The 15,750-nt window shown below is 39.6% G+C and overlaps 1 protein-coding gene and 1 pseudogene across 2 annotated transcripts in view; one reads left to right on the top strand and one right to left on the bottom strand.

The window, feature by feature from the left end:
• The window catches only part of LOC120229887 (protein NPAT), a 49,711-nt gene that overhangs the window by 28,271 nt on the left and 5,690 nt on the right, over positions 1-15,750 (top strand). For both annotated transcript variants that reach the window (XM_039229205.1, XM_039229204.1), the window contains exons 9-15: positions 465-556; positions 637-727; positions 7,000-7,096; positions 7,742-7,870; positions 10,279-11,949; positions 14,114-14,229; positions 14,309-14,417. In XM_039229205.1, the coding sequence (XP_039085136.1) occupies positions 465-556; positions 637-727; positions 7,000-7,096; positions 7,742-7,870; positions 10,279-11,949; positions 14,114-14,229; positions 14,309-14,417 (2,305 nt within the window). The remainder of the gene's footprint in view (positions 1-464; positions 557-636; positions 728-6,999; positions 7,097-7,741; positions 7,871-10,278; positions 11,950-14,113; positions 14,230-14,308; positions 14,418-15,750) is intronic.
• Positions 13,352-13,816, bottom strand: LOC120229889 (annotated as a pseudogene).

Below are 15,750 nucleotides of genomic sequence, written 5' to 3'. Positions count from 1 at the left end.
AATGTGTATATACATTTAGTGTGCATATGCATTTGTGTGTTACAGTATTTCTATAACACTGTGCAGGGGAATTGCCTTGGGACAGAGAGTAGTAAAATTGATGAGTAGGAGGCCGTCCATTTAGAATAGATCATATGCACAAATGCACCAAGTAAGAAACAATGTAATGTTCAGAAAACTGTAAATATATTGTGGGTGCTGGATTATACAATACAATAGGGCATTTTACTAGAGGCAGGATATTTAAAACCTTGTATAAAAAGGGAAAGAGCTTGGAACTGTATTTTGTAATCAGTAAAGAAAAGTTGGTAAAGGATTTGTGAAAACAATTGTAAAGTGCTGTATTCAAGTATGGAGGGAACCACAGTTTCTGAGTTTGCCCCTAGATTTATTAAAACTAGCCTCGCTCCCATTTCCTGGAAGCTCTGCCCTATTCTTTTTCTAATAGTGACTATCTTTTCCAGCAAATGGTTATTGAAAACGCACGAGAAAAAATCTTAAGTAATAAATCTCTTCAAGAAAAGCTTGCAGAAAACATTAATAAATTTCTGACTAGGTAAGCTATGAGTGTTTAAAATGCTTAATTGTTTTCACCTAATTGAGAACTATGATAAAATTTTTCTTTCTGTATTACAGCGACAACAGTATTGCTCAAGTACCTAATAAGCAAACAGAGAGCAACCCCACAGAACCGGAGACTTCAATTGATGAGCTCCTGGGACTTCAGGTACAGGTTAGGGTGTGTGCATATAGTGCATATACTCATAGTTAAAATTTTAGTTCCATTTCACAACCATTGCTAACAGATTAGATGTATAAATTATTTAAAATAATTTTAGTTAGGGATTTCCTTCTTTATCTAAATTTAATCTTTTCCTGAAAATGTACTAGTGAATTTTCAAATAGTCGGTGTAAATTGCATTATTTAAATGGTAAAAGTAGTAAGACATCCTAACCCTTCTAGTACCTCCAGTTCCTCCATGTATCACTAAAGCTCTATACTATAGCCATACAGCTCTTGTCCTGACATCCAGGTATTTAATACTTTCAGCTTCCTGAGTGGGTATGTGTATGTGCAGGAAGCAACTATACAGTGCAGTGTATATTTAAATTAGATTCCTTTGGTCTGCTACAAAGTGTGCAATAATGTGAGGAAACAGTAAAATTCTATGTTGAAGATATATAATGATCCAAGTAAAGTGAACAAGACGCTTGAAAAAAGACAGGTTACTAACTAATGTGACCATTTACTGCCCAGAGAAGGAGGACGGGGCTGTGGTCACTGTTGTGGTTCAGTGATAGTGGAGCTGGAGAGTGTGAGCCTGTAGAGGGAGGATTTAAGTGTATCTTTGAGGTTTCTTCCTGTGCACATACCCTTTCTCAGGAGCGGCTGTGACGTGTGACTGCAGCACATTCTCTCACTGGGGTTGTCATGCAGTGTGGTCAGTGCTGGTTGCCATGCCCACCAGATGAATTCATTGTAGCACATTTGCTTCAGATGAATTCTGGGTAAAACCACTGGATTATTTTACTTTATTTTTTTGGTCCATTCTTTCGGAATACTTTAAAAGAAAATTGCTGGACGCCTGGGTGAGTCAGTTGAGTGTCTGGCTCTTGGTTTCGGCTCAGTTCATGATCTCCTGGTTCATGGGATCAAGCCCCAGTATCAGCACAGAACCTGCATCAGATTCTCTCTCCCTCTCTTTTTCTTCCCTGCTCACACTTGTCTCTCTCTTCCTCTCAAAATAAATACTTTTTTCAATTTTCACATTTTCCCATAGTGATTTTTTTTGAGAGAGAGAGAGCACAGCGGAGGGGGCAAAGAAAGAATCTTTTTCTTTTTTTCTTTTGAGAGAGTGTGAGCAGGGGAGAGGGGCAGAAGGAGGAAGAGAGAGAGAGGAGAGAGAGAACACCACGCTCAGCATGGAGCCCAGCTCAGAGCTTGATCCCATGGCTGTGAGATCATGACCTGAGCCAAAGTCAAGAGTCAGACATTCAACCAACTAAGCCACCAGGTACCCGGGGCGGAGGGGGGGGAGGATGTAAGTGGTAAAAACATCAGATACACTAAGAAGTGATTAGTTCATTGTATAAATAGGTGAAGTAGGAATTTTTAAAACACTTAAAAACCTTTGTGACCTTGGAGTAGGCAAATTTTTTTACACATAAATCACCAACTTAAAAGAAAAGCGTCCTTAAAATTTCAAATACACGCTTGTTAAAAGCATCATCAAAAAAAAAATGAAACCACTAACTTGGAAAAAATATTCATAATACATTTATCTGACAAGTTTGTATCCAAAATATAGAAAGAGTGTCTGGGTAGCAGTCAGGTGGGCAGCTCACTTTGGCTCAGGTCATGATCTCTCAGCTCGTATATTCGACATATGTGCTGACAGCTCAGAGCCTGGAGCCTGCTTCAGATTATGTGTTTCCCTCTCTCTCTGCCCCTTCCCTGCTCATACTCTGTCTCTCACTCTTTCTCAAAAATAAACGTTAAAAAGGAAAGAGCTCCCACAAATCAATAGTAAAAAGATAAACCACCCATTTTAAGAAATGGGTAAAAGACTGAAACAGAAGAAGATAGAGGGATGGCTAGTAAGTCCATAAAAAGATAATCAACATTATTTGTCATTTGAGAAATGAAAGTTAGAAATATAATGAGGGATGCCTGGGTGGCTCAGTGAAGTGCCTCACTCTTATTTTCTGGCTCATTTCATGATCTCACGATTTGTGTGAATTTGAGCCCCAGGTCCAGCTCTGCACTGACAGCTCAGCTTGCTTGGGGTTCTCTCCCTGCCCCTTCCCTGCTTGCACGTGCTCACTCTCAAAAAAATGAGTAATCTTTACAATAAGATAGTAGTTCACTCTCTGAAATGGCTAAAAGTTAAAAATCTAACAATATCAAATGGAGACAAGGATGTGAAACACTTGGAACTCTGCAAGATTGCTGATGGAGGTTATGAATAATACAGTCTGTTTGGAAAATGGATAGTTTACAAAGTTATATATATACCTGTACACCTTCCTTTTGACCTGGCAATTATGAGGCTTTTGCCCAAAAGAAATGATTATATATTCACATATGTTTACAAAAGGACTTCTACAAGAATGTTCACCAAATGTCCATCAACAGCAACAAAAAAGGAATAAATTTTGACAGCTATGAAATAGAATACTGGTGAACAGTAAAAAGAAATGAGCTATTAGTACACATGGATGAATCTTAAAACATGTTGATCAAGAAGATAGACTAACAGTACAGATGGTGTGCTTCTGTTTATATAAAAGTTCTGAAACATCACTAATTTATGGTGAATAGAAATTAGAAATTGTTGCCTTGGTCAGGGTGAGGGGAGTGGTTTGCCAAGGAGCAGAGTTCTCTAGAAGAGGGAATGGTGTGAATTTCTTGGGTGGTGGAAATGTTTTACTGGCTTTTTTTTTTTTAAACATTTTATTTTTAAGTAATCTCTACTCTCAGTGTGGGGCCCTAACTCAAGCCCTGAGATGAACACTGGGTGTGTTGTATGTAAGAAAAGAGTCAGTGGGTTCTACTCCTGAAGCCAAGAATACACTGTATAGTAACAAACTTGAGAATAAGAGTTAATAGTAATAATAGTAAAATAAAGTCCCTATTGACAATCTTTGTTTCTTAAACTGGGGAAAAAAAAAATTGTCACAGTCTCCACTGAGAGCCAGCTAGGAGCCCCATTTTATGTTTTTTATTGGAATGGTAAGTTACATAGTCCTTAAAATTCTCTATGCTCATTGAGCTGTGGACTTAAGATTTATGTCTTTCATTGTGTATAAATTCTACCTTGATTTCTAAAAATATTTAGAAGACGGATTGGCAGTTACCTTTGGAATATGTATTTCAGGATTCTTTTGATTCTGAGTTTTAAAGTTTAGAGTAAAATGATTGACCAGAAAGGTACATTTCGTCAACATTAACTTTTGTTTGAGTGTATCCACCATTTCATAATTTGATTATTTATCCTTGACATTATTTATATTTCTGTATAAACTTTCAAGTTCATGCATATAGAAATATTCAAGCTCCAGGCTTCCTCCCAAATCACATTTCATCAAGAATTGTTGATTTTTCTCTGTACATCCTCATAATCAAAGCTGACTGGCTCTTTAACTTCAGACAGGTTTTTCTTATTTTATGACCATTTTTATTAAAAAATCAAGTTTTTATCACTTCATGAAAGTTCCACTTCAACTCTTGATCCATGTGAATTTCCTGTCCCACAGTATTCAAATGTATGCCTTACTGATCTTGAAAAATACAACATGCAACGTGACTTCTAAATAACTAAAGTTGAGAATTTTAAGTCTTCAACTATTAGAAGAGTAAATGAAGACCCTAGCCAGGATGACTGAAACTTCTTTGAAATATATTTTAGCTGAAAAGATTTATCCATTTTGCTTTTTATTCTACATTTTTTCTTTGGGGGAAAAAAAAAGCCTCTTCTATTCTCATGTAAAATTGATCCAAATGGGAAATACATCATTTTTATCTAGTTACATTACTTACCCTCTGGCATACTACTCCATCCAGCCTTCTGCTGAGTGTCTGTCATATCCCTGCATGATAAAACAGTCTAATCTGTTTACTCTAACTTTTAAAGGAAGCTAAGGTGGTGGTGATGGTGTTTTACCCCATTGACTTGTAAGCTTGAAAAATCTCACCCCGTTTTTGTTAACTGCTCAAGGGTAGGATGTACCCTTCACCTCTTGGTTGCACAGCAACTTTAAATGAGTTGTCTTAAAGTGTGTTCACAGTCATTCTGTTAAAATCATATTGGCCTCAAAAAAAATCTGTTGTTTAGTAAACATGAAGATAATATTTAGTTCAATAATAAGAGAACAGGTTACTTTTATTTAATAGAGTAATAATGCTTAAAGAGCTTGTACATTGTTACACAGAACAGGGACTCTTACACATCTTCTGTGGAAGGCTACTTGGTAGTAGTCTTCAAAATTTTATTTTCATTTTTTTTTAATGTTTATTAATTTTGAGAGTAGGTTGGAGGGGGGTAGAATCCCAAGTAGCCTCCCTGCTGTCCTCGTAGAGCCCAGTGTAGGGCTTGATCCCACAAACTAGGAGATCACAACTTGAGCCAAAACCTGGAGTCAGATGCTTAAACTGGCTGAGCCACCCAGGTGCCCCAGGTCTCAAAATTTTAAATGTGTATATCCTCCAGCTGATTCTTATCAATGGAATCAGGAATCCTTTTTTTTTTTTTTTTTTTTAATGTTTTATATAGTTTTGAGACAGAAAGAGACACAGCATGAGAGGGGAGGGGCAGAGAGACAGGGGGACACAGAATCCGAAGCAGGCTCCAGGCTCAGAGCTGTCAGCACAGAGCGCGATGCGGGGCTCGAACCCACGAATGTGAGATCATGACCCCAGCTGAAGTTGGAGACTCAACCGACTGAGCCACCCAAGGTGCCCCTGGAATCAGTAATTCTATTGGTATAAATTTATTGCAAGAAATGAACAATAGATGCCTAGATAAAGATTTTCATTCTAGTATTCACTACTGTAACTGAAAATTTGAAAAAATCCTAATATCCACCAGTGGGAATTAGTTAAATTGTGGCATAGTTAGTAAACAAAAAGCCTGTTACAAAGGGATTCATTTCTCTTAAATAGATAGTGGATTAAACATTTAGTTTTGTAACCCTTCTATTAGACAGTATAGGGAAATTTTTAAAAACTCACAAGAACAAAGAAGAAAAAAAGATAGAAAAGGGGAAAAAAAAAAACTTGTAGAAGTCAGAATGGACACATGGCACTTGACTTAGGAGATCCCAAGATCTAAGCCAGTAAAGGCAAAGCTCAGAAAAAAAGCCACTTTACCACATAGAAATCCCAAAAGGCTTAGCACCAGAAGCTCTGAAAGCAGATGTGAAAATATCTACAAGCAGAAAGATAGTGTGCAACATTTAGGAAGTTGTAGTTAAACTCTAAACCTTGCCCCCATTCACACTGTCTACCAGAAACACTTTTGTCAGTCCTAAACTCACCCAGCAAGGAGTCTAATTCATTCAAAAGAAAAAAACTTAGTGGCGCCTGGGTGGCTCCTCAGTTGAGCGTCCAACTCAAATTTCAGCTCATGTTGTAATCTCCTGGTTGGTGAGTTCAGACCCCACATTGGGCTCTTTGCTGACAGGGTAGAACCTGCTTGAGATTCTTTCTCCCTCTCTATCTCTGCCCGCCCCCTGCACACTCTCTCTCCCTCTCTCATAAAAATAAAAAGAAAAGTAAAAATACAGATGGTTCTGTAAGATTATTCTGTTGCAGATCAGTAAGGATTATCTGACATTTGAAGAAAGTATTTAATATTAAGAGACCAAAGCACATAGATAAAAAGTGTGAGATTTTATGGAGGAGGAGGAGGCCAAACTAATAGGAAAATAGATGAGATTTGTGGTTACCAGAGGCAGGGCATTGAGAGTGGGGCAGTTGGATGAAGGTGGTCATTACTGCAAGGTAATATACCACATGGTGACTCATTAACACTGCCATATGGTATATTTGAAAATTGTTAAGAGAATAGATCCTAAGAGCTTTCACAAGGAAAAGAAAACTTTTCTTGTTTTTATAGCTGTATGGAATGATGGATATTAAGTAAACTTGTCATTATTTCACAGCATATGTAGTTGAAGACATTATGCTATACACTTACTGTGCTGGATGTCAAGTTTAAAAAAAAAGAACATTTACAGTATGATTTTACTTATGTTTAATGTTTGGGAATATATTCACTGAAACAGTTAACTCTAGGAAGTGGGATTAGGGAGCATTCATTTTCTGCTTTCTAGTCTTATTGTCTTAATTTATTTCAAATGAGCCTAGTGCATAATCAGAAGAAATTTTCATATAGGGAAATAATTATACACAAAAATCGAAAGCTGTCAGATGTCCTATAATTATTTTGCTGGTATTAAACTATACTAATTGAATTAGGATCACTCTTTTTTGTGCAGAGTGAAATCCATATGTCTGAGGAAGCTATCCAGGACATACTGGAGCAGACAGAATCAGATCCAGCATTTCAGGCACTTTTTGATCTCTTTGACTATGGTAAGTAGACCATTTCTTTCAGGGCAATTAGAAAAAAAAAGTTTCAATTTCTGAGGCCACCTTAACCAGACTGAAGCAACATTCCTAGAGCATCTGAAAAAATATCTTATTTTCATCAAAGCAAATCTGTGGCTGTGAAGGGGCTGGGAATGGGAGAGAGTGGTTTTTTTTTCTTAAACTTTAGCTGTAAAAATGGGAAACACCTTGGATTTTGTTTTCTGTGTGGGCATTTTTGCCAGTCAACACAAATACGTTGAGGTTAACTACTACACATACATTATACTAAACACAGTTGGGTAATACGAAAGGAATAAAGAAATTGGCCATTTCTGTCAATTTTGTGGTCTCATGTAGTGTTCTCAAAGTTAGTCTCCAAACCAGCATTATCAGCATTCTCTGAGAACATGTTAAAAATGCAAATTCTTGGACTCTGTAGATGATTCTGATATAGGCTAAAGTTTAAGAACTACCAGCCTGCTAGAAAAATCTTTGTTTTTGTCAATAATATACAAGACCATATCCAAAAGACCATAATTTTAAACATAACAAAGTTAAATATTTGCTGCATCACCGTTAGGCTGTATTGACTGATGCTTATTGTTATTGATCATTTAACTAGTTGTTTCCCTGTTCCCTTTCTAACAGGTAAATCAAAGAATAATAAACAGATACCACAAGGTATTTCCAGTCCACATCTGGACACCAATCCCAGTGTAGTCTTAGCAGATGAAACTAATCTAGCAGTTAAAGGTTCTTTTGAACCAGAACAGTCTGGTAAGAATTTATTTGATTTTGTTAATATCATCAATCTATATCCTAATACCAGTCTCAGAATTTCAAAGGCAGAAAATACTGTTTAATTTGGAAGTTGTTCAAATTGCCACTTGGGTTTTTTTTTCTTTTCATTAAAGAAAAAGATCCCAAGCTTTTTAGTAATTTGATGAAAAGGAGAATTTTTAGTACTCATTCCTTCATAATGCAGTAGATTGTTGACATGCACAGTTAAGCATTACTAGTATTGACCAGTTTGACAAGTCTGTAACATTTAACATAATTTTTTTTGTGGTACAAGTTCACATCTCCTCGATGTAAGGTTGGTGTGTGGTATTAATCGTGTAGCCTGGTAAGCAAGTTCAACTGAATGTTCAACTGATTGCTTAGAGGGAATTATATACTGTAGTGGTGGTCTTGAATAATGGATATTATAAGGTTTTTGGTCCGATTCCTATGTTTCTGCTAAGTCACTTTTTACATTTCTGCCTCCTATAGTAATGGGGAAGCAGTGGAGTGCTAATGTGGCACATAAGTGACCCACAGTAACTACTTACTAAATGAAGGAAGGCAGTGAATATGTCTGTCTTTCTTGTATCCTTCACATATTTGCCAGTTGTTAAAAATTTTGTGAAATATAGCACTTGTACAGAAATACACAATAAAAAAAAGTATAGCTTTATGAATTGCAGTCCAGCAAATACCCAATATAACCATCTCTTAAGTCAAAAAATTAGAACACTACCAGCAGCATGAAAACCTCTTCACACCCCTTCCCAGTCACTATGCCATTCTTCTCTTTCCTCACCCTTGTGCTGGCATCTCACACGTCCTCAACTTTGTGCCTTTTTAGTGCCACCTCTATCCATTCTGTCACTAAGAAGCTGTGCCAGAATAATCTTTTCCGCAGGTCTATTTTTTTTATTATTAAGTTTATTACTAAGTTTTATTATTAAGTTTATTATTAAATATTATTATTATTTATTTATTATTAATTATTAATAATAATTAAATTATTATTGAGAGAGATAGAGCACAAATGGTGGAGGGTCAGAGAGAGGGGGGGGAGAGTCCCAAGCAGGCTACCTACTCAAGGTCAGTGCACAAAGCTTAACATGGGGATTGAACCCATGAAACTGTGAGATCATGACCTGAGCCGAAGTCAGGAGTTGGACGCTTACCTGACTGAGCCCCCGAGGCGCCCCTTGTATTCTTAAATGCCATTGCCCCTCTAGCTACCAAAAAAAAAACACAACCCTGATGACTTCCAAGTTTCACATCATGTCTTCCAAAAACTAGTTCGGGAATATCTGAAACTAGTCCTACTTTGAATCCTCTGACTACACCCAAGCCCAGTCCTCTCATTGTTAAACTGGATCACAGTGGTATTTTGTGCAGAAGATTGTGCTACAGTTAAGTGCTCTACTTTGCACAAAATGAAACTCCAAATCTCATTCTCAGAAAGTCCTACATTTCACTGACATTGACCTACCCTCAGTGCATACGGTCTGCGTATCATTTCCACCAACCTCCTCACAGTAAGGGTTCAGATGTGCTCTGTCACGTTAACAGAATTCTAGACGCCATATGTTTTTCTGGATTTTTCCCTGTTTTCCATATTCATTGTTAGTGTTCTCTGTCCTACCCTGTGAATGCTCTGACACAGTATCTCAGTGCTTGTGTTGTTTTCTGAAACATCCTCCTTCTTCTAACCATCACAGTTCTTTTATTTTTAAGCTCTCCTCAGGTAATAGCTCCTTTATAACACTTTGTCACATCTGTGAGACAGAAAGAGGTGCCTTTGGCTCCTATACTATTACAGCTTGTCCATGTCTGATCATCTTTTTCCATGTCTGCTTCCCTTACTAGACTGCTCTCTCCAGGGGCAGAGACAAGGTCATTTGTCTTTGTATCTCAGTACCAGTCATGTGGCTGACCTTTAGGAAGTGTGGGTTGAATATTACAGACAGTAGGCAATAACATAAGATGTTGATGATGCAAAGTGTACTTGGCCCATTTCTCCATGAAAAATAGATAAAGTAAGGTCGATAGAAACAGTAGAAGTTGAAAAGCCAGCTTTTGTGAAAACAGCTGCATGTGTGGGGCCAGTTTTACATGCTGATAAATACTGGATTTTCTGAAACCGATATAGTTTCTCCTTCAGTGTGTCATTTGTTTTCCAAGATATTTGAAAAACAATTTGGCACTTAACTCAGAAAAGCATTGGGGGGAAAAAAGGTACCTGTAAAATTTTTGATACTCAGAAAAAGTGAGATACGGTTTTTCAGACTTAAACTTCCTGGTATGTCAGAGATGAATTGCTTTCTTGGTAAAACAGGTTTTATAGTAAATGTGACTTCCTCAGAAAGTAGTGCATACTCCCCATCTGTCTCTACCCTCCTATTTTGCAGGTGATCAGTCTGGGCAGCCCCCATTTTGTACGTCCTATCAAAATGAAGACACCTCAAATGCTTTGAAGAGTAGCAGCAGCCATGATGAGCTTAGACAGGAAGCCCAGGAACACTTTTCTCAGATAGGCTCTAGCATCCAGAAAAAGGCATTTAAAACGGGTGTACCTAATGAACAGAAGTGTAACCTTGATATTACCTTTGAATCTGTGCCTCATTTGAATGACTTTAACCAAAGAGTAAATTCTGATGCCGAATGTAATCAGCATTGTGCCGAATTATACACCCATCAGGTGTCCACCGAAACTGCCATGGCGGTGGAAGTTGGAAAGAGTTCTCTGTTACCTGATGCGCCACGTGATTCTCTGTTACAGCCTGATCAGTCTGGTATACCAGTAACATCATTTGTTTCCCTCAGTGGGGAACCTAACAGTGAAAACTTCATTCTTTCTGGGAAAAGTTCTCAGCTTTTATCCCAAAATATTCCATTAGCTGGAAAGACAGCTAAAACAAGTCAGTTTTGTGAAAGCTCTAACAATGCAGGAAAACTTAAAACTAACCTCCCTGGGTATAAATCACCAGACCCTAAAGAGATTCTCCAGAGTAAAACTGAGATTCACAATGGATTGCCAGTTGCATCACAACAGCGTGCAGATTGCCATGACAATTCTCCACTTCACACCAAAATATTACCTGTATCGGTTGAAAGTTCAGGTTTAAATGTATCTGAAGAAGTAGACATTCGCCTAGAAGATTCAACATCTTCAGTTAAACATCCCCCAGACGATTCATCATCTCTTGAGTTAAATCCTATGGAAGAATGTGAAACTCAGCCCTCAAGGTCTGAGAAAGTTGCTGGCGATTCGCAAGAGCCTTCATCTTTAAAAGAAGACAGAGATAGTATTTTTCTCACTTTAAGTGAGAATGGTAACTGTGGGGAAGTTGCACTGATTGCTCCGGAAGGTGATCCTGTAGAAGACAAACACTCTGGTCCATCAGACCCTGTGTGTTCTTCAGTGGAAGGTTCCCGCCCTGAGTCCCAGAACGCCAGTGACAGGCCTGGAGTTGACAGCTCAGCAGACGTCGATGCAGCAAATATTGTCTCTCTTAAAATTATCATTAGCGACGATCCATTCGTTTCCTCAGATACTGAACTGAACAGTGCTGTTTCTAGTATCAGTGGGGAAAACCTGCCGACTATAATACTGTCCTCTCCCACTAAGTCACCTGCCAAAAATGCCGAACTGGTTAAGTGCCTGTCTTCAGAGGAAGCCGCAGGTGCCCTCACATCTCCTGAGAGAACGGGGGACTCAGCGTCGGCAGAACAGAGCCTCGTGGCCCTGAAGCCCGAAGAGTCCCCAGTGAGTGCTCAGAGTGAAGGCAGTGTTGCTTTTTCAGCCGGTGCCCCACCGTGCGTCTCCAAGGAGGGCGGGTACATACAGTTGATGCCGGCCACAAGCACAACTTTCGGAAATCCAAGTAACATTCTGATAGCTACGTGTGTGACTGATCCGACAGCCTTAGGAACCACTGTAAGTCAGTCTAATGTGGTGGTGTTGCCTGGAAATCCCGCACCTGGGACCGCTCAGCCCCCGCCACCTCAGTTACAGACACCGCCAAGGTCAAACAGCGTATTTGCTGTCAATCAAACCGTGTCACCCAGCTTTTCACAAGGTAACGTTAAGAACGCATAAAGTTCATTTCTCTGGAATGGGATCTCATTTCTCTTGTGTGGGCAGTTATTGACCAGGAGGTAATAAATCATGGATAGATAGTGTGAGAAAGACTGAAATTTGTGTTTATGCCCTTCTTTTCTCTCCCTAATTAATTCACTCAAACCTTTTTTAAATTTACTGGGAAGTTACAGAATTCATGGGGAACCTGGATGGTTCAATCAGTTGAGCATCTGACTCCTGACTTGGGCTCGGGCCACGATCTCTCTCGATTTGTGGGTTTCGAGCCCCATGTCGGGCTCTGCACTGGCAGTGCGGAGCCTGCTTAAGATTCTCTTTCCCTCTATCTCTGCCCCCCCATAAACTTTTTTTTTTAAGTCACAGTATTCCCTAGTTTCAGTGATTCTTGAAGATGGAGGTGATGGTACATCTTTCATCTATCTTTTCTTGTATATTGGTTCCCACACTCCTTTCCCCTCTTTTTTATATTGTAGGCATATAGTAAAATGTGAATAATAAATATGAACAATTAACTTGTAAGTATGGTGGATCTGCTTGAAGTGCTGTTTAAAGTAACATAAAAGAGGGATCAGAATTAGTAGAGAATGTGGGACTTGAGCTGAAGCTCAGAGAAATGAAGTAGTAATTGGAGTAAAGAAGGGCAATTCTTTTTTTTTTCTTCTTCTTCTTCATATTTATTTTGAGAGAAAGAGAGCAGGGGAGGGGCAGAGAGACCAAGAATCCCAACAGGGTTCCATGATGTCAGCAGAGTCTGACACGAGGCTCGGTCCCACAAGCTGTGAGATCATGACCTGAGCCAAAATCAGGAGTTGGATGCTTAACAGACTGAGCCCCCGGGCACCCAAAGGAGGGGAATTCTTAAGTGTAGCTGGGTATTTGAGACTGAAGTGGGTGTTTGTGAAAGTGAGAGTCACCTGACAGGAACTGTTAGTGACTATAGGAAAAGTTTCACTTGTGGGACAGGGATATATTAGGATAGCCACAGACTATGTTGTTGATTTCTAGGGACCATATAAGCGTTATAATTTCTCTCCCCCCCCCCCCAAGTTTTGACGGTTTGTACACTTCCCTGGACCCTTTTTCACCAGTATTATTTGAGGCTATAGGTTGGAGTTCTGAGCAATTCTCGAGCCGTAAACATTCACTTGAGACCCTAATTTTCTGGTATAAGATTCACACTTGAAGCCTTCACCATCAATCTTGACATCAGTTTCACTAGTCTATCCGGACAATCAACATATAACTGTAATGTGATCTCCTGGCTTTGAAGTCTGATACATTACTGGTGATGTTTACCTTGACCAAATGCTGTAAGATTACTTTGTGTATTTGTGTGTGTGCGTATGATTTACAGGCTGAGGTCTTTTATTGTTTTACATTTATCATGCCATGAACTCCAAGGGCGTGGGCTCCAGCAGCTCAGGTTCCTTTCCATTGGTTCTCACAAAGTGTGTTGGTATGGGTGGAGCAGGCTGGTGCTGCAGTTGAACTCCCAAGTACCTTTCTCTTTTGCTTCCTTCTTTATCTGATCGTTTTCCTTCATGCACTTCAAGAAGCTGTCTCACCTCTTTGAGTGCTTAATGTGCTCAATATGCACATTACTTTTGGCAAGAATCTTGACCTTAACTTATTCATAACAGTGCCAACAGCATACCAGGTAACATTGTAAACTCTTTCAGTTTTGCCCTGGTAACTTTTGTGGGGCACCCCTTTTTTAACAGTCATTCCCTTGATGTCTGCGACATCACCTTTCTTGTAGATTGGCATGAATGTGGCCAAAGAACAACTGCGTGTTTTCTGAAAGGCCTAGAGAACATATAGTAGGTACTCCTCTTCTTTCCTTTTGAGTTGGTTTTTTTTGTGTGTGTGAATTACTGGAAGATGGCAGTTCTTGCCGAAAGAGCCATAAGATTAATATTCAGATTGCCTTTTTCTTAATTTGTAAGCCTTGTTGTTCCTAAATTTTTTTAAGGAGAATAGTTTCTAAGGAAAAATGATAATAGCTCTCGGTCTTTTGGCTAATATCAAGTGTAGTATCTAAGGAAAAAAGATAGAATTTTATAGAATTTATTTTAAGTCAATAATTACTATGGGTCTCTTGTTTAGGAGACTCTTACTGAGGTTTCTTGTTTTTTGTTTTTAAGGATCTGCGATCATAATTGCCTCTCCAGTCCAACCTGTACTCCAGGGAATGGTGGGGATGATCCCTGTATCTGTGGTTGGACAGAATGGAAATACCTTTCCTGCTCCTCCTCAGCAGGTAAGATTTCTGAACTGAAAATGGCACAGTGCTGCTTCTCAAACATAGTCTAGTTGAGAAATGGCTGCTTCTCTTCCAGGTCCTTCATATGCCTTTGGCGGCACCTGTGTGCAGTAGAAGTATCCCTCAATTCCCCATCCCTCCAAAGTCTCAGAAGTCTCAGGGACTGAGAAACAAGCCTTGTACAGGTACATTTTTAAGTTGATTACTGTCAGTTTTATGTCTCTATATACATTTGTTTGCGACAAACCATAGTATTTTCTTTTTGAATACCTGTCTCATTCCCGGCAGGTGATTGTCCAGTCTTTACTTAAAATTAACTTGTATGTGGTGGAGATAACATCAGAAGTTCAGAGAGAAGAGGAAAGATTGCTTAATAAATTAATTTTATTGGCCATCATATATAGGAAAAACCTTAGATCCTTTCCTCATACCATATACAAAGGTGAAAAGTGAACTCCAAGGTGATTAAAGACCTAAAAATGTAAATCAAAAGTTAAACAATAAAAGAGATGTAAGACAATGTCTTAGTGGCCCAAGAATAAAAGGATTGCTTAGAAAATGAAAAAGAAAGGGGCGCCTGGGTGGCTTAGTCGGTTAAGCGTCCGACTTTCGCTTAGGTCATGATCTCGCGGTTCGTGGGTTCGAGCCGCGCATCGGCCTCTGTGCTGACTGCCAGCTCAGAGCCTGGAGCCTGTTTCAGTCTGTGACTCCCTCTCTCTCTGACCCTCCCCTGCTCAGGCTGTCTCTCTCTCTCCTAGAAATAAATAAAAATATAAAAAAAAAGAAAAGAAAAAAATCATTATAAGTGGAAAAAGTTGATAGCAGGGACTACTCCAAAATTAAAGATTCATGTTCCACAGAAGACACCATATACAGAGTAACACCCCATCTTCGTTTTGGGGTTGCCTCTAGTTCTCAGACTTTCCATCCTCATGGATGACGAATGCCCATGGTGTCAGCCTGGCCCACAGCCTAACCCCCAGGGTCCTTGGACCCCTCCCACTCTAAATCTGTGTGTGGGTGCCAGCCAGCCTCTTCGATAGCTTCACCTTCAGTCTGTCACTTGTTACTAGGCCGGTGCAATGTTTAAAGGCCAGGAACCCGTTTCACCGTAGACTCTTTCCCATGTACCAGTGAGCCTCTGGCGCCATTGTGAACTCCCGTTACTTGAACAGTCACGCTTCACCTGAAATTCCCATTTCCTTCATGGACTCACTCCCTTCCGCATCCAGGCTAGACCCATGGTGTGTGGCCTCAGCCAACTCATTGTTCTACACCCACGGTGTACAGCCTCAGCCAGCAAATTCTTCCAGATCCACAGCGTACAGCCTCAGCCAGTACATTCTTCTACCGGCCTTCTTGCTGCCGTCCAGCCCTGGGTCTGTGCAGCTACCCTTCACTGCCACTTAGCAGTCACTCCACATGACTGGCGTCCTTACCCATCCCCTTTCAGATTCTTCCAAACTTCCACATCTCTTCTCACATCTGTGCAGTCCCCACCCTCCTCACTTCAGGCCA

Source organism: Hyaena hyaena, unplaced genomic scaffold (assembly GCF_003009895.1).
Source record: "Hyaena hyaena isolate Hyena2069 unplaced genomic scaffold, ASM300989v1 scaffold_36, whole genome shotgun sequence".
NCBI classification, from domain to species: domain Eukaryota; kingdom Metazoa; phylum Chordata; class Mammalia; order Carnivora; family Hyaenidae; genus Hyaena; species Hyaena hyaena.
Note: the sequence above shows the minus strand (reverse complement) of the source record. Positions and strands in the feature narration are given on the sequence as shown.